General features: G+C 49.9%; 1 protein-coding gene and 1 long non-coding RNA gene across 3 annotated transcripts in view; both read right to left on the reverse strand.

Moving 5' to 3' along the window:
- The window catches only part of SH3PXD2B (SH3 and PX domains 2B), a 103137-nt gene extending 87506 nt beyond the window's left edge, over positions 1 to 15631 (reverse strand). For both annotated transcript variants that reach the window (XM_086716204.1, XM_086716278.1), the window contains exon 1: positions 15401 to 15631. In XM_086716204.1, the coding sequence (XP_086572330.1) occupies positions 15401 to 15475 (75 nt within the window). In that variant the 5' untranslated portion in view covers positions 15476 to 15631. The remainder of the gene's footprint in view (positions 1 to 15400) is intronic.
- LOC147584195 (uncharacterized) lies at positions 3224 to 15394 on the reverse strand. The gene is made up of 2 exons (XR_015254594.1): positions 12135 to 15394; positions 3224 to 3394 (listed from the first exon to the last, which is right to left on the reverse strand). It is a non-coding gene; the product is annotated as an uncharacterized LOC147584195 (long non-coding RNA).
- Positions 15632 to 23296: the final 7665 nt, after the last annotated feature.

A 23296-nucleotide genomic window follows, 5' to 3' on the forward strand; every position in this document is an offset into this window, starting at 1 on the left:
ACAGTACATTTGGGGTGCGTTTGAAAACTCCAGAGTGTGACCCCCGTCAAACCCGCCCGAAGCCTGGGTTCAAACCCTGTGACTTCCTAGCTGCATGGGCCTGGGCAAGTCCTATCTCAGCCTGCTTCTCCATTTGTAAAATGGGGGTAATAGTGGTGCCTCCCTCATGGGATGACAGTAAAGATCAGCTGATTCAACGCATGCAAAGCTCTAAGCACAGCACCAGGCACACGGCAGCTACTCAATAAAGAATAGTTGTTACTTCTCCCCCAACCTACAGTTAGTGGGTACAAAGGCAATGAAATGTGTGCAGGTGCCTGGCTATTCTTGATCCGGCAGAAATCAGAAGACCCCAGAAGTCTGGCACCTTCTAAAACAAGGTCACATGGACTTGGGACCTCCAAGCTGGGAGGGAGTTCAGTGGAGGAGGAGATGGGGGCCAGGGTGGCTGGAAAGATGTAGGAGAGAAGACAGAGCAAAGAATCTGGCAGCCAGCTCTCATCCTGGGTCCTCCCCGCCCCGCTGGCTCATGCTGCCTCCTCGCTGGCTATTTCCTCCACCATGCAGCCTCAGCTCAGGCCTGGGCCACCTCATTTTGGATGCAGCGGCTGCTCCCTCCAGGGCCTCCTGCCCCTCTGCTCACCTCAACAGGGATATTTCTAAAACACAGCATCTGACTGGATTTCCTTCCTCCTTAGAGTCTCTCAGGGGCTCCCTCTTAATGAAAAACAGCAAAACAACCACACAGATTCACATTTAAGGAGCACTTCCTTACTACTGGCCATGCTCAGGCCAGTTAATCCTTATTCCCCTATGGGGCAGGACCTACTGTCTTCCCCATTTTATAGATGGGGTAACTGACTCTGGAAAAGCCGATGGCCTTATTTAGTTCAGGCCAACACAGTCACCAGTCTGGGTTTCTGCAAGGGCCCCCTGTCTGGCCTCCTGCCTCTAGTGGCCACTCTGACTCTGCCTCAGTGGGGCTGTGGACAAGGACTGGACGAGGGGGCACTGTGCCTGGATCCAGAGTCTAGACACCAGGATCTACGTGTTGAATCAGGTGAACAGGAGGGCTTGGGAAGAACACTCCCAAAGTTCGGAAGGATAACTGACACAAGTCCTTATCACCCTCCAGTCCTCCAACCAAGGCCAAAGGCACTGCAGCAGAAAACTGTGGAAGCGGAGACAGTCAGAGGGTCAGAAATGTGGGGTCCCCCAGGTGACATCTCAGGGAGCCTCTGGTCCACATCTGCCAGCTGCTGGGCCAGGGGGCCCAAGAGAATGCTGGGAGCTCTTCCAGCAATGAGGTGAGGCGACACCACACAGGACAGGCAGCCCAGCCTCAAGACAGCAACAATGCCAACCACACAGACTCTGAGTTGGACCGACATGGGTTCCGATCCTGCTAAAAACACTTACTCAAGCAAGCTACTGAGGAGCCTCAGTTTCCCCGTCTGTAAAACAGAGATGCTAATAAAAGTATTTCCTGTCTCTCAGGGTTGTTGTAATGCATATGATGGGATAATGTCTGCAACATGTCTGGTATAGTAGTGAACACCAATCCCCTTCCACGCAAGCAGAGCGAGTTCCTTAAGCCCAAATCAAATTCATATCATTAGGTTGAACCCAGTGAAACTGCCATTTGGGTAAAAAATGGACAATTTCATAGGGTTCAACCTAACAGCATCCCAGAGGGTTAGAGGATTCCTTCTGTTTCCAGATAGACTAAGAATTACAGTTACTTTTCTCTTGAGTGTTTACTATGTGTCATGTACTGGGATGACTCCTCCATTTATAAATGAAGAAGATACTGAAGTTCTAAGAGGTTAAGTAACCCGCCCAAAATTGCACAACTAGAAAATGACACAGCCGGGATTTGCATCCAGGTCTGGCTGCCTCCAAAGCCTGTGCCTTAACAGCTATGACAAAAGGCTTGGTCTGGTGGCAAAAGGAGGTCGTCAGGAGGAATCTGATTGTCTCAGCTGAACAATGTCAATGGCCATCGCCCTAGAATCATGGGACCTTGGGACTGAGAGAGCCCAAGCAGTTATGGCTTCAAGGAATACACGTGGCTCCTGTCCTGAGTAAGGCCCTGGACTATGAGGGACTCAGGCCCCGTGGGAGAGAAGACACGTCAGTGGATGACTGGACCCAATATATGGACACTGCAATGGTGCTTGTCCATCGAGAGCCTCAGAATCAAAGCTGGGTGCCCTGGTTGGGTGACAGGCAGAAAGAGGCCAACTAATCTAGAATACTCCCTAAACAACTGCCCCCTACCCCTAAGTCTGGCCTCATCTTGTCCCACTGGGCTTGGGGACATGGAGGAGAAAACAACTAGATGAGAATGTGGAAGGACCGAGCTCTCAGACCCTGGGGACAGCCACCTAGTAGAGGTGTCATAAGGAGAGAGGGATTCTTGCACCAGATAAAGGCGGGGGGGGGGGGTGGGGTGGCTACAGAAGTGGGTTCCAAGCTTTGTACAGACAAGGAGCCCTTTTTCCTGCAAAAACCGTAGTGATTCCTAAGGGTCAAGTTCTGTGAGTATCCTTGGCCACCCCTGTCCCCATATCCTACTGGGCACATCTGGCAGAGAGTATTCCTCCCAGCCTCAATTTGAGCTCCTGTGTGGAATTTTCTGCCAGCTTCTCATGGTTCATACACAAGTCCATGAGACAGGAAAAGGGGGAGCAAGGGAACAGGGTCCCCTCCTTCTCCCTCTCTCTTTCCTGCCTCTGCCATACTACACTGTCCTCTCCCCTCCAGGGAAACATGCGATAACACACAAAAATATAATGCAATATAAAACAATATAATTCTTCACAACGACTAACAGCCTAGATGTACTTCCTATGAGGCTGCATTGTATCGCTGTTTCCATTCTGTAGTGGAGGAAGTAAGGCCTCGGGAGGTCAAGTCACTTGTGCAATCCAGCTGGGAACAAGCCCTAACAGCAAAGTCTGAGGTCTTAAAACTGTCCGTGTTTCCACCACCAGAAATGCTGTTTTGGGCATATTTCTTCCCCAGACTCTTTTCGGAAGTACTCAAGAAATGAAGATCACGTTGTATGTACAATTTGTCTTTTTCACTTGCATTATATGGTGAGCATTTCCCCATCTCGTTAAAAATTCTTTGAACAAACCATGTTTAAAGAACCCTTAATAGTCCACCGAAGGCCATCTATCATTTATCTAATCACATTTCCAACGACAAACATCTAGGCTATTTTCGACATCGCTTTAATTACCACACCGCTGAATATCCGAATATATAAATCATTCAGGAAAACTGCTTTAAATCTCAGGGGGTGCATCCCGGGCTAGTCCATTTAGAGAATGCTTCTCAACGTGCGATCATTCCAGACCACCCGAGTCATATCAGCTGCGTTGCTTGTCTGGAAAGTAATGGTGATAATGATGATGCTAAGACAATACTAACAGGTAACTACCCGGCCCTTTTACAGCCGGGTACTGCTCTAAACCCTTTATGTGAAACAACCCACAGTAGGTGCCATTCTTATTCTCATTTTACAGATGAAAAAAGTGAGGCACAGAGAAGTTAAGACGCTTACTCCAGCTCACACAGCTGGGAACCAGCAGAGCCGGGTCGAACCCATGCCATCTGGCTTCCAAACCCAAAGTTGGAAACTTCTACCCAGAAGTTTTTCATCTTTTTTTTTTTTTTTTTTTTTGTGCTTAGGACCCCGTTGGCAACCTCGCGCAACCCATGGACCACTTCTCAGAATGATCTAGCATTAATAAAATAAAGCACAAAGGATTTCAAATGAAACGGATTACACTGAATTATATATATTGAAAGGGTTTCAAAAACCAAAACGGCACATACAGGTACCCTTTATTAACGAAATCTAGCGGTAGGATGAGTAACACTACAATTCTCAACTAGTGAATGATCTACTTACTACTAGCAGACGATAAGTGAATGATCTTTGGGATCCATGCAATAACTTTAAAGTGATACGACACTACCTCTGGCGACAAAGTCCCAGGTATTACTAACATCACTGAGGGCTGCTGCCTTCGTTCACAAAGAAAGGCAATGCTAAGTTATGGCCAGAGGCTAATGGAAATAAAGATGAACTTTCCCCCTTCCAAGTTCAGGACCCTCTGAATTCTACCCATGTTGAGGATTCCTCTGCCAGTTGGCTTTCCCCCTCCAGAGCAAACCTCTCTGTCCCAGTGAAGAATAGGCAGCCCAGGCCTCAGACCCCTCCCTGTCACCACAGCTCCATGCTATGCCCCATCAGGGCCCCAATGCAGTGGTGATGCATTCCCAACAGACGGTGACCTCCATGGGGACAAAGGCTGCCTGGCTATCTTAGCCTCTCTCCAGCCTGGGGCCAGGCTTGGCCAGGGCAGACAATAAACCCACATCTGTGCAAGGGACTGGCAGCCAAGGCTGGCCCGAAGCCAAAGGCTGCTGATTCACACCTTGGCTGGGGAGGAGGAAATGGTGACGCCACTGTGTGGGTTTCTAGCTGTCTTTGCCAATGCAGTGGGCAGGGGGTCCATGCAATTCTGCTTAATTAAGCAGACTAGAAAATATTATCCTTATGTGCTTTAAGGCAATGTTTCCCTTCATGTCTGGGGAGAGAGACTATACTCTCATTTGTAGTCAATGATGAGCATAGAGCTGAGTGCAATCCTGGGTAAATTATTCCACCTTTCCAAGCCTCAGTTTCCACACTTGTGAAATGGGCTAATAATAGTACCCATGTGGCCGGCATCAATGGTTTCCACCAGCTCCTTCTTCAGCAACAGTACCCTGAATCTCCTACAATGACTGTCTCTCCCACTGCTTGCAATTTAGGGGGAGTATCTATCCCAATATCTGGCCCTTGCTGGGCCAAAGGACGGCCAGGTGATCTTGGGCTTGGCCAATCAGATTCTCTCTTCCTGGAGCTGGACTCCCACAGTCCCCTCTAATATTTCCCTCCCGTCCCTCCCACCCTGACTTCATCTTCACTGCACACAGCCCTTCTGTGGACAGGTGTTTTCTTTCTCCAAGATCCTCCCACTTTTTATCTGTGTTCTGCCCCCTCCATTCTCCTGTGAAAGGCCTTTCTAACCACCCAGCCAGCAGGAGGGGCCCTGACTACCAGCTTCCTGACTACTCCAGTGACTTCCTTTTGGACACCTCTGGCGCCGACCCCTGGCCCCCAGCCCGTGTATACTGGGGCCATGGCCTTCTTGAGCGTGGCGTCCATGCTTTGTATTCTTTTCTTTGTATTCGTTTGTGGTTGCTGGCCCACTCAGGAGCCCCCAGGTCCTTCTGGCCTGCACCTGCCAGGCACGCTGCATCTCTGTCACTCAAAGCTCTCCTGCTTTTCTCAAACACACTTTATGCTGGGGTTTCCATTTCTTCGCCTTCCTGTTCTCTGCCTGAAATTCCCCTCCCTTTCTCCACTTGTGGAATCCCTCCCCGGCTTTGTGATGGGCCTTGGATCACCTCTGCTGTGCCGCCTCGTCCAAGTCCAACTTCCCCAGAACCCAAGTGCCTACTCCCCAAGTTCCAGACTAGCTCCGAAACACCCTGTCTACCTGTCTTCTCTCAGAACGCTGACCTCCTTGAAGTCTGAATTCCTGGTTTGTTTGTCTGTATATCACCCCTGCATGTCAAAGTGCCGGGCTCCTGTAAGGATTTATATTTGTTCAGTGAATTCTCAAGAGACATGGTCGACTACAAAGTGCAAAGGTCTCTTGGTTGTTGTTTCTTTTTGAAAGTGGTGGTTCTGGTGGAACGGCCAGACAAAGTACAGGATGCCTGGTAAAACTTGAATTTCAAATAAAAAATGATTAATTCCGTAGTGTCAGTATGTCCCAAATATCGCATGTTTCTCTAAAGTTCAAATTTAACAGGTCATCCTGTTAAAGTTGGTACATCTGGCAACCCTAAGGATGCCTGAGGATGGCCTGGGATAGGCCTGCAGAGAAGCAGGCAGGAGAGCTCTGTCCACCTGCACACAATAGATGCACCAATAGTCCCTCCTCCCTTCACCACCTCAAGGGGGCCCTGTGCTTGGGCTCTGTGCCCACCTGCAGGCTTGCATCCAGGCCAGCAAGTATGGGAAGAAAACACCCCGCAGTTTGGAGAAGGGGGCGGAGGAACGATGGACGTGTGACAAAGCTTGGACCTGTGGGCTCCTGGGAGAGTCCCAGAGGAGTGAGCCACACAAGCCCCTGCCCACTGGCCCACTACGAGACACCGAGCCTCCTGACTCAATTACAGCCAGTTCCCATGTCGTGGCAGGGGGCAGCAATGCCAGCTCTAGCCAGGGTCTGGCTAGCCCTGCTGACAAGGGCTCTGGGGAAGGAACCACAGGGCCCCAGTGTCTGGGCATTACCCGAGGCCAGGAAGCTCCAAGGGCAACTGTCCCAGCAGTACTGTCCTCAGGCATTCTGCACAAAAGCTCACTTCATTTGCAAAGCCACCAAAGCCACCCATTCCCAGAGGAGAAGGCTCGAGGCCAACAGTGAGTGAATGGCAGATTCAGACTAGAACTCAGTCTCTGAGGGCAGAAGCCACACTCACAACCCTCCGGCCACGTGGCCTTCTTAACAAGTGTCGCTTCTCTCCTTCAGCTAGGGATGGGTGCCCATGACTCACTGCTTGTATCCACCAGGCTGAGAGGACCCTCAGCCAATGGCCCCCTTTCTTGCAGCTGCAGTGGCCCACGGCTGGCTTTCATCCCCAAGGCGAAGGAAAAAACTGAGTCACGCAAAGCAAGACTATTCCCCCTACCACAGCCCTCCCTCCAGGAAAAAAAGCACTCATCATTTGCAATGAGGATAGCAGTGTCCTAGATGTTCAGTACAACGAATGGTGCGGTCCCCTGGTACTTTTCTGGCAGTGTGATAACTGTACTTTGTGCTGACCCCCATGCGCCTTGGGGTGGGCTAAAAGCGAATGAATGAACACCCAGGGAGGGGGGTGCAGGGCATCCCTCTAATCTGGATGAACTTTCTTGTGCCCAGTGACCTCGGTGCAGACCACAGAACTCAGGCCTGCAATTCTTTCCAACCCTCCTTAGCTGCAGGCGATATGGGAGGAGGGCCTGGACCCGCAGAGCAAACAGCATTTTAACTAGAAAAGTGTCTGCTCAGGCCTTCCCTCGAGGTATTTTAAACTCATTTCTTTCCATGTCTTGGGCTCTCACACTGGAAAGCCACATCCAGAGACCTCCCTCTGCAGCAGGAGTGCGGGAAGAGTCTCGGAGGCCGGCGCCCACCCTGGGAGGACAGGCTCTCTGAGGAGCCGGGAGAACCCCATTGCTTCGGGACAGGATGGGGCAGCAGGATGTGGGAACACGGCTGGAGCCACCCACAGTTTGGCACTGCTTCTTTAAAAAAAAATTTTTTTTTAATCTTTTTTTTAATGTTTATTTATTTTTGAGAGAGACAGAATGCGAGTGGGTTGGGGCAGAGAGAGAGGGAGACACAGACTCCGAAGCAGGCTCTAGGCTCTGAGCCACCAGCACAGAGCCCGACGCGGGGCTCGAACTCACGAGCTGCGAGATCATGAGCTGAGCCGAAGTTGGATGCCCAACTGACGGAGCCACCCAGGCGCCCCGGCACGGCTTCTTTTTTAAAATGAGCATTTGCTGTTTTTTTTATTGTCACTAAAAACAGGAATATGTGTTCACTGCAGAACATTTGGAAAACAGAAAAGCACAGACGAGCAAAAAAAAAAGTGACATTTTATCAGCTATATTTCTGTGCTTATACAGACACATATTTTCATCTTTCATTCGTAATCAGGTGGGAATCAGCCTGGGCATGTTGTTTTGCAACCAGCTTTTACTATTTAATATTCCCATGACAGAAGACAGAATATATTTTTACCATCTTGATGATATCCTAGCATGCGACGGGCGTTTAAGTGGATACCAACTTTTTACTGTTTAAGTGGATACCAACATTTTACTATCATAAATGATACTATGTTTGTATGTTCCTAATAAAGCTCATAGTTGTGAGATGCTAGGCTTGTTTAATCCTCACATCCGCCCTATGATATTGGAACTGTTATTATTCCCATTTTACAGAGATGAAGAAAGGGTAAGTAATTTGTCTGAAGTCACACTGCTGGTAGGTGGCGGAGCAGGGACTTGAACGCAGGCTTTCTGGTGTACTTTCTCTGCTCACCAGAAGCACGGAATGACACAGGTTCAAAGTCTGAACTAAAGTGACATGTAAATAATCTGAAGATATGAGAGCCCCACCCGCCTTGATCTTGAGACAGCTGCAGAAGCCCAGAGTATAATCAGCAGGCTGATATCTTCTGCTGAGATGCCCTATCTAGCTCCTTGCATCTGTGGGCCAGACAGAGCAGGAAGGGGCAATGCAACTGATAAGGTCCACTATTTTTCAATCAGAAGAAAGCAACAGCCATTGAAAACAAAAGCCTACCTAGGGGTGCCTGGGTGGCTCACTCGGTGCAGTGTCGACTCTTGGTTTGTACTCAGGTCATGATCTTGCGGTTTGTGAGTTTGAGCCCCGCGTGGGGCTCTGTGTTTGACAGTGCAGAGCCTGATTGGGATATTCTCTCTCTCTCTCTCTCCTTCCCTGCTCTTGCTTTCTCTCTCTCTCAAAATAAATAAATTAATTTAAAAACAAAATAAAGCCGACCTGAGGGGTCTTAATGTCTACTTCTTTGTGACCCACATAGGGCGCACGACAAGAACCCACCCACAGAGTAGATAGGAAGGCTCAGCCTTGCTCAAGGGCCTATGCCAGTGGCCGTAGGGTGTCCAGCCTGGGGCTGGCACCCTAGAAATGCCTCTTGAATGAAAGAGCATGGAGAACCTGTAGCCTGGCCTCACAGCAGCAGGTAGGAAAGAGGCACAGATTTGGATCATGGCCATTATTACTGTCAATATTATTTTTCATGACTACTATGACTGACTAAGCGCCTCTTATACATGATGCTTCAGACTGAATATTGTGTGACACGAGTGAATCTTCATAACTGCCCACACTTTAGGTAAGGACTATTACCACTCCAGCTCCCTTTTTACATACCCTCAGAGAGCTCTTCTAACTCAGAAGTGCTTGGAGAGGACTCAAAGCTAGGTCTTCTTGGGGTGCCTGGGTGGCTCAGTTGGTTAAGAGACTGACTCCGGCTTAGGTCATCTCGTGGTTGGTGAACTCCAGCCCGACATCAGGCTGTCTGCTGTCAGCACACAGCCTGCTTCGGATCCCCTGTCTCCCTCTGTCTCTCCCCCACTCTGCCCCCCAATATAAACAAACATTAAAAAAAAAAAAAAAAAAAAAAAAAAAAAAAACCTTGGTCTTTTCATAATGAAAGAAATGTGCTAGTCACTGGCATTTACCTCTCCCGGCAGAAGGCATGGAGTATAGATAGAGTCCATACATTATCAAAAACAGCACACAACAGTCTTAGGGGCATTCTACAGATGCAGAAACTAAGGCTGGGGGTGGAGAAACACCCAAGTTCTTTCCACTCAAGTTCGCTGCCCTGTCCTGCATGTTTCTGCAAAAAAGGGGGTGCCAGGTAACTAGTAGCTGGAAACTGAATGCAGCTAATGCAGATTCACAATTTGTTCCAGACCACCAAGCTCACCACCCAGAGGCTTCCTACAGGCTGAGCTGAGATTGCCAGTAATACCTAAGAAGGGCGTGATCAGCAGCTCTGAATAGTGACCCCTGGGCTCTAGGGGCCTGGCAAAGGGAGAAAGGTTTCAAGACTGGTGACACAGGGTCTGCCACCCCATCACTCCAGGGGCACAATCAACCCAGAGCTTCCTGGGGTGAGAATGTTTAGGGCTGGCGGCCGCCCGAGCTGCATCAATCCAGGCTGAGGGAGCAGTGAGATGGGGGGAAGCGCAGGGTGGAGAAACTGGGGTCCAGAAGCCAGGTGACACACCCGACATCACTTGGCTTAGGGGTGGGATCACACAGTTGCCACCTCTCCTAGACCACGTACGTATCTGGCTCAATCCCCATGCTGCCACTCCTCGCTGTGTGACCTTAGGTGCACGCCCTCCCTTCCAGTCTCAAGGGGAGAATAGGAACCCTTAATGTAATAATGTAATAACTTAATAACTTAATAATAACTTAATGTAATAACTACTTGAAGGATTAGGATCTTGACTGTATAAATAAATCGTACCAATTAACAGAAGACAAATAACTCAATATACTGAGAAAGGAGCAAAAGATAAAACAGGCAATTCACAGAAGAGGACACTCAAATGGCCGACAAAGATGTGAAAAGATGCTCAACCTTACCAGCAAGCAGGGAAAAATCCAAACACACACCAACCGTCGGATACTATTCTGCACCCATCAGCTTGGCAAAAACTAAAAAGGCTGACAATTTGGGATGTTAGCTAGGACACGCAGCAAAGGGATGCACAGACACTGCTCTGGGGGCATCTAAATGTAAAGGCTGAAAGTGCACAAACCCCCTGACCCAGCAACTCCACCACGTGCAGGAAGCAGCCACACAGATCTGAACTGCTGGGGACACCCTAAAAGACCCCGCCAGGAGCTAGAATAAATAGTGGTATATTCAAATGGAATATTAAAAAAAATTTTTTTAGTACATTTATTTATTTTTGAGAGGCAGACAGAGACAGAGCGTGAGAGGGGGAGCGGCAGAATCAGAAGCGGGCTCCAGGCTCTCAGCTGTCAGCACAGAGCCCGACGCGGGGCTCGAACCCACAAACCACGAGATCATGACCTGAGCCAAAGTCGGACGCTTAACCGGCTGAGCCACCAGGCGCCCCTCAAGTGGAATATTAAATAGCAGTTAAAATGAAACTGGGGCCACGTGCGTCAGCATAGATCTTGAAAGGGCGATGTTTTTATGTAGTTTTAAAACACTCAATGCAAGATTTGGGGCAGTTAAAAAGGTAAAAAACGTTAAAAGGGGCATAAGGGCTAGGGTGGGAAGGGGACTGACTGCAGACCAGTCCAAGGGATCTTTTTGGGGTTGATGCAAATGTTAAAAAACTGGATTGTAGTGGTGGTCTCACAGCCCTGTAAATTTACTAAAATAATCAGCAAACATACGCTTAAAATGAGTGAATTGTATGGCATGTAAATTATACCTCAATAAAGCTGCTAGAGAAAGAAAATCCTATCTAATAGACCGAATGTTCTATTTTTTTTTTTTTTTTTTAAGCAAATGGGAATGACAAACATCAAACACCAAATGCAGGACACTGGTTCACTTGGGTGGGGGAGGGGGTTGGCGTGAGCTGGGGAGGGTACACAAGGGGCTTTGCATCTGCCATGTTTTATTTCTCAACAAACAAAATTAATGATCTGAAATATGGCAAGATATGAAGTTCTGACAGAGCTGGATGGTGGATAGATACTTTCTGTATTCGTGTATTTGAAACAGTAGATTAATATAATAAAAAAGTACCTATTGTATTATTATTAGTTTTTAAATATGCTCCATGCCCAATGTGGGGCTTGAACTCATGACCCTGAGATCAAGAGTCGGATGCTCCACCAACGGAGACATCCTGGCACCCCCAAGAGTACCTATTTCAAAGGACTGTTATGATGACTAATTATATAGAGAGCTTAATCCAGTGCCTGACCCACCAGGACTGATCATATTTCAGCTGTTGTGATTACTGCTGTTGTAACGACTACTACCGTCTTGCTCCTCTTAACATCTCAAGATCTCGATTAGGCAAGCCAGCATCTCCTAGTTCCTGCAGACAGCACCGTCTTCTGAACCCAAGGCTTCTACACATCCCACTCCAGTGCAGGAAATGGGGTGATCCAAATAAAACCTGCAAAACGTACAGGGAGCACTTCCTCCTCCCCTCAAGTCAGAAAGAAGACAACCTAGCCGGGAAGGGTCTTCCCAGGGTATCGCGCTTGAAAGCCCCCTTTCCATTCATTCAGAAAGCCCTGGGTTCCGGGGCAGGAAAGGTGGCAGCACAAAAATGGAGCAGCTCTCTAAGCCTTTATCTCTCCCTGCCTCTGACAGAGGGTGGTGGCTCCGGGAGAGACTCTCCAAATAATCCTATCCTTATTATCAATATTATCACCAACAAAACCCCCTCTCCAACTGTTAGGCTCTCAGAGGCCCCGGGAGCTTCTGCCCCTGCATTCTCCAGACCTCTTGACCTGTGGCTCTGCCCTTGGGCCCACTGATGATGTCTGTGCCCACAAGCAAAGGAGGCTGGGGCTGGGCAGAGACAGGATGTCACCCTGATCATGGAGATCTGCCCTTTCAGGTGGAACAGGGGGCCCAGCCCTGAGCTCAGATGCAGTTTCTCGATGACCTCTACAGTCCCTGTGACCTGTTCTTTCCAAAGCAACTGAGGGATGAACAGGTGGTAGGCAAGGTAGCTGCAAATGGGGAGGAGGGGGTGGAAAATTACGGGGCATGGCTAACGGAACTCTCCATAACTGATACGTATATTCTAACACAATGGTTGGGGCAGGGGGTTGGGGGGAACCATGGGAGACATGTCCTGGGACATTTTTGGTTGTCACAATTTGGGAGGGGGATGCCACTGGCACCTAGTGGATAGAAGCCAGAGAGGATTCTAAACTTTCTACAGTGCTCAGGACAGCCCTTGGCAACAAGAATGATCTGGCTCAACGTGGCAACAGGGTTGAGGTGAGAAATTCGGTCCTAGGGGGAAGCAGCAGTATTTACAGCTTGCAGATTACAGAAGCTGGAGCTCAGAGAGAGAAACTGAGCAGCCTAAGGTCACACAGCAGAGCTCAGGACTGTCCAACTTCCCTTCTCATGCTTTCCCTCCAGGATGGCTGGGCCAGGTTCTGAGAGGAGGGTACCAAATGGGATGAGAGTCTAGGCCTATGCAATAGGTGCCTCCACACTCTTCCAGAGTGGGGGGGTGGATGTGTTTTGAGAACAGGAGAGGGGGAGGCACTGGCAGTTTCTGGTGGGTTCAGGTCCCCTGCCATCATGGCATTAAATCTGCCCTGTTCCTGTAGATAACTCAGGCTTCAGTTCAACCCATCGCCCCATGTCATCTGACGAACCCAAAAGGCTGGATCCAAGGGAGGGGGCCCCCTTGAGTCACAAGAGTGACTAAACCCACATGCAGAAAAACAAGTTTTTGGTGAAATCCCTCCACATGTGACCTCGGCACACTCCCAATCAGGGTGACATGGACACCATGGAGCAGGGAGGCAGGCTTCTAACAGTGATGGCAAGCCAGCCCTGGTGTCACGTGGTCCCTCCCCCGAGGAAGTGGGCACCATCACCCCCCAGGTACAGACGAGAAAACTGAGGCTCAGAAGCCGCACAGCTATCAAGTTGAGGCCACAATGTGAACCCAAATCCATATTGTAACTTGTCTCAAAGGACCCCGAAAAAAGGATGGAAAAGCAAGCAAGATGCCCCCTAAAGTGGCCGAACCTTCAAACAGCTGGTGGATATGGATCCAACTAAGCAGGGAATGAAAAGCCGCAGGATGATCACAAATGATGGCAGACTTCTTGGTTCTTAAGGGGACTTTGCTTCAGGAAACTATGAAGGTATGGGATCTAGAAAGTGCTGTAGTGGTCAGGTGAAACGCCACCTTTCGATGTCCAACAGACGTGGATTGACATCCTTGCTCTGCCTGTGACTGTGACCTCAGGCAGAAGACCTCACCTTTCTGAGCCTTAGTTTCCTCATCCGTCGAATGGGCTCAAGAACCTCTGCCTCATGTGGTGTGCACCGGGAGCGGACAGGAGAGAGTTAGTGGATGGTGATGCCCACTTCGTGGTGACTGTATCTATTCTGGTTTTGCCAGCTCACAGATTGGGTGGGAGGCAGCATGGAGAATTTTAGACTTCCTCTCGTTGCCATGTTGGTGAAAACTGTCTTCATACCAAAAAGGCAACTCAGTGACACACTCAACAAGCTCAAACAAGAAACCACGATTTGGCAGTATTTGAAACAGTTGACAAAAAAAAAAAAAAAAAAAAAAAAAGAAGAAGAAGGAAAAAAAGACAATTTAGCTCAGCTCTGGAATCAAGGGAGACTTCACTCTATTTAAGGATGCCACAGGTCCAGGAAATTGCTTCCCACAGCCTGGCTAAGGGCTGAATAACTGGCTGCCCAGCCAATAACAATACGGACTCACACAGCACACCCTTTCTCGTGGAGAGTGCAGAGTGGATTCCGGCTATCTCCTTTCAGGATTTTATAAGCTATTCACGGAGGGCATATAGATCTGCTCTGTAAGAATGAGCCTCTTAAGAAAATAGATCCAGAGAAGACTTGCAGGGAGGCCAAGGAGCTGAATTTAGCCAGCCAACGCCCTTTGCTATTCATTGTTCTACACTTCTTTGTTAGGATTTTTTCCCTCCCTCTTGCTTTTTTCCTTCCTGGTTAACTTCTCTGCAGCTAAGCGCTGCCACTGCCCCCTTCTCACCACCAGAGACACCAGAGCCCCCTTCCCTCCAGTAAGGGAGGCCTCCCCAAGGCCTCACCTGGGCCCAACATCCCACAGACCCATTATACCTCCACCCAAAACCTCTGAGGTGATCCCATGGCCCCTGAACCCAGATTCAGCTCCTAGATTGCTGCAGAATCCGTTTCCCATGTGGGGGTCACCGCCTGCCCTGGCACACCTTCCAGAGGCAGGGAAGGCCTGAATGCAGCTCCATGTTCTAGAAGCTGCAGCTTCTCGGAGCCTCAGCCTTCCCATCTGCACAATGAGGTTACTGGCCCATTTTCTCAAGTCCTCACTAGCTCTAAACAAGATTCTCATTTTACAGAGGGAGGTACCAGGAGAAAACTTTCGCACATTTTTTAACAGAAGTTACTGGAGAAAAAGGGCAGAGACTTTTTTTTTTTTTTTTTTTAAACCTTTTCACGGTGCAGGCACTCAAAGGATCCATTCTCAGAGATCGCTCAGGCAGGCTGGCTGGATGCTCCGAAAGGACGGAGCCAAACTTGGCGATCCCTAGAGGGGCTACCTGTGGCTAAGACACTGCGGGTCTGAGGGCCTCTGGACAAGGAGGAACAGGGCGGGCGGCCCGAGAACAGGAGCTTCTATCTGTGTCTCTCTCTTTCCCCCTCCCCCTCTTTCTGTCTCTCTGTCCCCTACACTGCCTGGGCCAGACTTTTCCACAGATGGGCAGGACGGAGTGGGGGGCCGAGGAGAAGACAGTTAAGGGGGAGACGAGCGGCGGAGGGGCGAGGCGGGAGAACGGGAAGGAGGGGAGGAGAACCGGGCAAAAGAGAGGAGGGGGAGGGGGAGGAGCTGGCGAGACCCGGGCTCGAAGCAGCAGGGCCGAGGAGGGGAAAGAAGGAGAGGGTGGGGAGAGAGCAGACGGTTCGGAAGTTTTCAGAGCCGGGGGGGGGCTCTCGGTCGTCCCCGGCGGGGCACGGGCTCGAGGGGGCGTGGGGACCGCGCGGCACTCACATAATGCTTGTTGGGCACCCGCCGCTTCTGCACGTCCAGCACCTTCACCTCCACGATGCTGCGCCGCGGCGGCATGGCCGTCCTCCGCGGGGCCGAGCGCGGGTGCGGGGGGCGCGGGTGCGGGGGGCGCGCCGCCGCGGGCTGCGAGCGGGGTGCCGAGCGCTATCCGGAGCCCGGGCCGAGCACGAGCCGCCGCCGCCGCCGCCCTTCGCTCCGCGCGCCCTCGGGCCCGGCCGGCCGCCGCCGCCCGCCCCCGGCCCGCCCCCGGCCCGCCCCCCGCGCCACCGCCCCGCCCCCCTTAAAGGGCCCGGCCCCGCTCCCGCCCCCGGCGCGCGGACCCGGCTGGCCCACGTCCGGCCTCCGCCGCGCCTTTGTCCCGGCGCCCTGCCCCGGCGGCCGGGGGAGGGGACGGGCGGGCACCCGCCGTCCAGTCACTCACTGGCTCATTCCCGCACGCGCTCGCTCGGGAGTCGCGGTCCAGCGCCGGATCTGAGGGCCTGGCTCCCGGGTTCAAATTCCGACTCTGCCGCTGTCTATTCTGTGGCCTTGGGCGAGTTGCTTCTCCTCTCCGGGTTCAGTTTCTCCATCTGTAAAATGGGCCTGGTACGACTGCCCACCAACCAGGGCTGAGCTCCCCGCGTGAAGATGCACGTGAAGCTGTCGGCAATGTCTGGCCAGGGTATAAAAGTTGGCAGTTTTAAACCCAGACCCGAGCCTCGGAGATTCAGGGAGTAAAATGGCAACAAATACAAGTACAATATAATTGCAAGAGTGGCAGAACAGCGTAGGGTGGTCAGCGAGTGAGGGGCAGTTGGGTGCTTGGTAACAGAGGCCATTGAGTCCCAAATGTGGGGCACTTCTTCCATGCCAGATGCAGAACCTTCTTTCTGCTTTTCCAAAATGTTCCCTTTGAATCCTCAAGACAACTCCGGGAGGAAAAGATGGTTGACCCGTATTACAGAGGAGGTGACTGAGAACAGCCTGCGGACTCACAGAACTGGTGGAAGGAACCCATCACTATCTGGCTCTAGGCATATTTCACAAGCTAAGGGTGGCTGGGGCTGTTCCACATTTCTTCATCCAGTGCCTCCTAGCCCTGGCTTGGCTCAGAGTCATATTCAGATGTTGGCTGAACAAATGTCTGAATGAATGTACACATCGATGCATGGATGGGAGCCTGGCCAATGCTGTCACACTAGTAAGCGGGGGCTCTTTCCAACGAACTGCGTAACTCCCCTCCGGGCCTGAAAGAGCCCAGGGCTCCTTCCCACCCTAGATCTGAGGTCAACCTTTGAAAGACGGTGAGGGTCATCCTGGGGAGGACGCTTCTCGGCAGCCCTGGCCAGGTTCCTGGATGGTTTAGTGCTGATTCATTTTGGATTCACCCCGCCATTTGCCCCTCCAACTTCCTTGCCAGGTTTTGCCACCCTGCCCTGGCCCTAGAGGATGGCCTGTTAGGATTTCAGGGACAGGCTCCCTGTCCTCAGCTTCCTCTTGGGCTTGGCCAATGGGAAGCCCTGGCAGCAGTTTGAGGGCACAAGAAGAGAGAGGTCTAGGTATTAATTTCCTGAGTTCTCTTTTGTCCTGCAGGGTTGTGCCTCCAAGGTGGCCTTCCACATACCTTTTCCCTGAGGGTTCCTGGGGCCACTTTTTCCACTAAACATGTTAACAGTCCCGTCCCCTTTTGGTTCCCCAAGTCCTGCCACACCTTTGCAAGGGAACTTTTCAGTAAACTTCCCCTGGTGGCCCTGTTTGAGGGTGGCATCTGTTTCATGCCAGGACCCTCACTGATACCATTTCTGTAAGGCACATTCCTCTGAAGCACAGTTGCAAGTCGGATTACTTGGAAATGTCCAGTATGTCGAAGGCCTGGCTTTTCTGTTCCTTTTACCTCATCCTGTGAATAAGCCCGGCCTTCCTAATAAGGCAGAACCACAGAACGCAGACGCTAGAGGAAATCTGTGAATCAGCCAGCTTCCTCGGTTTTCCCAGAAAGGCGATGAGACCTGGCCCTAATTGTGTGCTGAGTGGCAAAGTCGGGTCCTCAGCCCGCCTGTGCTCACCTCTTCTGTGGTGGCAGGAATGGCCTGGGAAGGCAAACTTTCTTCTCACCTGCCCGTAGCAGAAGAGGCAATACCTGTATCTTTCCGTACCCTTCCTTGGTCTTCCATTTTCTTCTTTTTTATTGTAGTGAAATATACACAATATAAAATTTACCATTTAAAAAAAATTTGTTTTAACACTTATTTATTTTTGAGACAGAGAGAGACAGAGCATGAACAGGGGAGGGTCAGAGAGAGGGAGACACAGAATCTGAAACAGGCTCCAGGCTCTGAGCTGTCAGCACAGAGCCCAACGCAGGGCTCGAACTCACGGACCGCGAGATCGTGACCTGAGCCGAAGTCGGCCGCTTAACCGACTGAGCCATCCAGGCACCCCTAAAATTTACCATTTTAACCCTTGGTAAGCATACAGTTCTGTGACATTAAGTACATTCACATCATTGTGCAACTGTCACCAACAACCATCTCTAGGACTTTTTTGATCTTCCCAAATTGAAACTCTATACCCTTTAAGCAATAACTCTCCATTCCTCCTTGCCCAGCCCCTGGCAACCACCATTTACCTAGTGTGTGACCTTGGCAAGGCACGCCACCTCTCTGTACTCTATCTCCTGATCTATAAGATGGGATAAGAATAGCCACTGACCTCATTGGCTTGTTCTGTAGTCTAAATGAGATAATGCATGTCAAGTACATGTATTTTTGTTATTTTGCTATTAGCTGATCTGAGATAGCTAAATATCTCCCTTTAAGTGCATCCAAATCTCAAACCTAATTTTAATCCCAACTGCCATGAATTACATCTACTCTTTCCTAGTCTTTTTTTAAAAAAATTTTAATGTTTATTTATTTTTGAGAGAGGGAGAGAGAGAGAGAGACAGGGTGTGAGTGGGGGAGCGGCAGAGAGAGAGGGAGACACAGAATCCGAAGCAGACTCCAGGTTTGAGCTGTCAGCACAGAGCCAGATGCGAGGCTTGAACTCGTGAACCTCGAGATCCTGACCTGAGCCGAAGTCGGATGCTCAACTGACTAAGCCACCCAGGTGCCCCCTTTTAAAAATTTTTTTAAATGTGTATAGGGAAGGAACAGAGAGAGGGAGACATGGAATCCTAAGCAGGCTCCACGCTCTGAGCTGTCAGCACAGAGCCTGGCACAGGGCTAGAACTCACAGACCACAAGACCATGACCTGAGCTGAAGTCAGATGCTTAACCAACTGAGCCACCCAGGTGCCCCTGCTCTTTCCTAGTCTTGACTCTCTTTTTAGCCCCTGATTTTGTGTCCAGCCTCATCTCCCACCAGCTGCTTCCCTGTTCCCCCAAATAGAAATGACTTGTGATCTCCAGAAGGAAATATATTTTTGGTTTTTCCTACCTGCATACCTAAGGGTAAGCGATTCATTTCCCCACCCTGTCTGTCAGTGACTTCTTATTCAGCCTTTAAAGCCCAGGTGGGATGTCACTTCCTCCAGGAAGCCCTGCATCCCAGATATGTAATTGTTTCCCCAACACCCATCCCCTGCAGCTATCACTGTCCCTCGTCATAGCCATTATTTCCTTCTTATAGATCTGATTCCTTTGCCATACTCTGAGCCCCCAAGGAGCTGAAATGGGTCCCATTTGTCTCAGATCCCCCAGCATCTGGCACAAACTAGCACAGAGAGGCCCCTGAGGAAATGCCTGTGGGATGAATGAATCTATCTCCATCTCCTTAATGCTAACCTAACTCCTCTCCAGGGTTGGGCTGGCTTTTGTCCTTACCTGTTCCCCAGAGACCTCTTCACACCAAGCTTCACTGTATCCACACTCCTGGGAACACTGGCATTTTTCCTGATTGGGATGTGAGGAGAACAGGGCAGAGAAAAAGGTAAATTTGTTGCCTTAGCTGACTTCATTCTTCTAAATTTCTGTTCTAGAAGTGCATTTTGCAAACTCAAGAGCTGTAGACCGTAGAAAATCAATGCTGAAGCCAACAGACCGCAGAATTCCATATGGCAGGTTTACTTGAGAGGAGGGCTATACATTCGAGGGGCATTGAGCCCATCAGGCTGAATGAGGCCTCTGGTCATTTGGTGATTTTTGATGTCTGCCTGACTGTCAGGCTTCACTTCTCCCAAATCCCAAGTCCCCAAGACAGACAGCTAGGCCCAGGGAACTGAGGCTCCGCTCCTTTCCTTCCTCTGTCCATCACTGTCTGAGATGGAATCAGACCTCTCTCTTTCCAGAACAGAGGCGGGGGACTGGAAAAGAGGTCCTTTCCCTCCAAGACTGGCACAGCAAGATGCTCGTAGCTAAGCCTACAAGCGCTCAGTGGCCAGGCACACGTGGTCCTGTGGAATGGATTACGGGCTGGGAAGGAAGTGGGCTTTAAAGCAAAGTTCCAGGTGCCCAGGCGGCAGGGCAGAGCCTTGGATGTGGGGGAGGAACTTGAATGAAGTTACATTTCAGCGGCTGGAAGGAGGAGAGCACAGATTCCTTCTATCTTCTTCCTTTTCCTGGCTGCCATAATTATCTTCCTTCTGAAGGAAAGCACTGTCCCCGCCACCCCCTGCTGCTCAGAAACCTTCACTGACCTCGCCACCCCCCCCCCCCACCCCGCCCGGCCTGCTCAAGGTGTTCATGTGCTGTAGATTGGCATTCAAGGCCTCCATGACTTGGACCCTTCAGTACAGCTTTCATCTCTTCCTACTTTGTGTCTATAAATTGCACCTGTTTCTGTCTGTTCCTTACTTTGTAAAGGGATGTGCATGTGTCTTGTAATGTGTCTTTTACTGAGCACCTACCAGGTGCTATGTACAGCCGCAGACATTCTATGCTCATTCCTCTATCCAATTCGTCCAGGAAACCTGCGGTGTGTTATTTTTCCCATTTTCAAGTGAGAAAAGCAAAGTTCAGACAAGTTGCCCAGGGGTCCTAGCACAGAAAAGTGGTGAACCTGGGCTTTAAGCTCAGATCTACTGGGTGCGTGAGCCATGTTTTTTTCTGGAAGCAAGACCCCACTTGAAGATAAGACTGATGTTTCCTTTTCTTTAAATGTTTCTTTATTTACTTGGAGAGACAGAGAGAAAGAGAAAGCATGCACATGCGAGGGAGGGGCAGAGAGAGAGAGAGAGAGAGAGAGAGAGAGAGAATCCTAAGCAGACTCCTCACTGTCAGCACAGAGACTGACACGGGGCTTCATCTCATGAACTGTGAGATCATGACCTGAGCTGAAATCAGGAGTCGGACGCTCAACCGACTGAGCCATCCAGGCGCCCCAGGACTGATGTTTTCTTAATGTTTGTATCCACTCATCTTCATTAAGTAGATATCTTTCTGCTACAGACTGAATGTTTGTGTCCCCATATCCACGTTGAAATCTAATTCCCAAATTGATATAATCTGGAGGTAGGGGTCTCTAGGAGGTGATTAGTTCACAATAGTGGAGCTTTCATGAAGATGATTAGTGCCCTTATAAAAGATATTCTGGAGAGTTCTTTCACCCCTTCTGCCATGCGAGGACACGGTGAAAAGGCAGCTGTTGATGAATTAAGAAGTGGACCCTTACCAGACTCCAAATCAGCACCTTGATCTTGGAATTCCTAGACCCCCGACCTGTGAGAAATTACTTTCTGTTGTTTATAAACCAGCCAGGCTATAATATTCTGTTATTGCAGCCCAAATGGACTGACACCCCTAAAGCCGTTCTATGTCTCCAGCTAGATGGGTCTTTACAAAAAGGAAGTTAGAAAATATCTACAAAGGTTAAGGCCTCACTATGGTCAAGCCTCTGCTGACCTCTTGGCCTCATCTCATCCCCTCCCCCTGGCACACTCCCCTGCAGACTCTCTGGCCTTCTCTCCATTCCTAGAATACTCACCATTTTGCACATGCTGTTCCCTCCTTCTGGCATGCTTTTCCCTCTCATGGCCCATTCCTGTCTTTCAGGCCTTAGTTTAAATATCATCTGTTATGAGACCTTCCCTAAAGTAACCCCTCTCTCCCATGTGCATTTCCTTCACAGCATTTATCATTGTTGTCATGCTCTTTTTTTCTCTGTCAATAGAACATCAGCTCCACCATTTCAATTCAGACTGTCTCATCAGTTATCATCTGTAAGGTCAGCACAGCGCTCATAGGCTCGTAGTGGGTAAATAGTCTTGGAATAAATGAAAGGCTTTCTTCTCCATGAGAAAGGTAGGGCCTCTTCTCCCCCACAGTGTCTGGACCCCTGGCAACTGCTCAGCAAATGTTTGTTGAAGAAATGAATGGAGGGGTGCCTGGGTGGTTCAGTCGGGTAAATGTCCAACTTTTGATTTTGGCTCAGGTCATGAGCTCACGTTCATGAGTTTGAGCCCTGCATCGGGATTCTCTCTCTAACTCTCTCTCTGTCTCTGCCCCTCCCCTGCTCATGCTCTCTCTCTCTCTCTGCCTCTCCCCTGCTCATGCTCTCTCTCTCTCAAAATAAATAAATACATACATACATACTTTTTAAAAATTTCAGTCTTTAAAAAAAAAGAAATGAACAGATGAACAAATGGATGTGAGAGTGTGTGAGAGATCAGATAGATAACGAAAAGGGTTTGGGCTACATTTCAGGTCAATGGGCACATACTCCAGAGACCTTGGAGGGGGACAAGCCTGGTGACTCCCACCTTGTTCACAGAGCCTAAAGAAACTTGAAGAAAGGTATTACAAGGTAGAGATCACCTGTCAGTTTCCCAAAATCAGCCTGGGTGCATTTCCTCACTCAGCCACAGGGTGGCAGCCAGCTTGTCACTCCTGCCAATGCACCGCCCCATTCCCGTCCCAGGTACGACAATTACTGTTTAATCAACCCCAGTGCTTCCCACACCCCACATTAACAGGTGAATCTAACTGCTTGATTACTCTATAAGTTTGTTGCACCGAAGGTTATGGTTCAGCCTTGCCTACTCGTATAAAGTGCATCAGAGCATGATCCCACGAAGGTAGCTCATGGAGCCCAGTTATGTAATCTGATACTTATTTATCGCTTGTAAGCAAATAACTGATCACTTGCATACGCAGTGCTTATTGGGTGTCTAATATGTGCCAGGCACTGCATGAGGTTCTTGGGACATATCAGTTTTACTAAACAGGTTGAGATTTATTTTGGTGGTACTCCTATTCTAGCAATAAACATAAGAAATAGGGAAATTAGAAGGTAAAAAGTGTTCAGAGCAAAATAATAGTGCAAGGTAATGCGGACTAGGAAGCTGGGGGTCAGAAGAGCAGGAAGCAATTTTATACAGGGTGGAACAGGTAGGCTTCATTGAGGAGGTGACCTTGAGTACAGACTTGAAGGTGAGGCGGTGAGCCATGTCTGCGCCTAGGGGAAGAACCATCTAGAAGAGGGGAATAGCCAGTGCAAAAGTGGGACCATGACTGGCACGTCTGAGAACAGAAAGGAGGTCAGTGTGGTTGGAGTGGAGCAGGGAAAGGGAAGTGAGGTAATGGTGCGCTGACTTCCACAGGGTCTTGTAGGGACCATGGAATGCTGGCTTTGACCCTGAGGGGCAGCGTGATCCGATGTATGTTTTACAGAGATCGCTGTGTCTGCTAGAATGAGAATAGATTCCAGCTCTCCCGGACACATGCTTGGATTGCAGTCTGCCACTCCTTATTCAGAGTGGGTTATGAGACTTTCTTGGCCACTGAAATGTGAACCGAAGCAGTGTTTCAACTTCCAGGCAGAAGGGTGAATAGGCAATTTCACCTCTACTCTGTGGCCTGGCAATGCTCCAGATTGTGGCTGCTCTGCCAGCTTGGGTCCCGCAAAGACCACGGTGATGCTATGGACCAAGACAAATGAGCAGAGCCCCTCTCCAGAACTGTG

This window comes from Puma concolor, chromosome A1, assembly GCF_028749965.1.
Source record: "Puma concolor isolate L17-30 chromosome A1, mPumCon1.1.hap2, whole genome shotgun sequence".
In the NCBI taxonomy this organism is placed as follows: domain Eukaryota; kingdom Metazoa; phylum Chordata; class Mammalia; order Carnivora; family Felidae; genus Puma; species Puma concolor.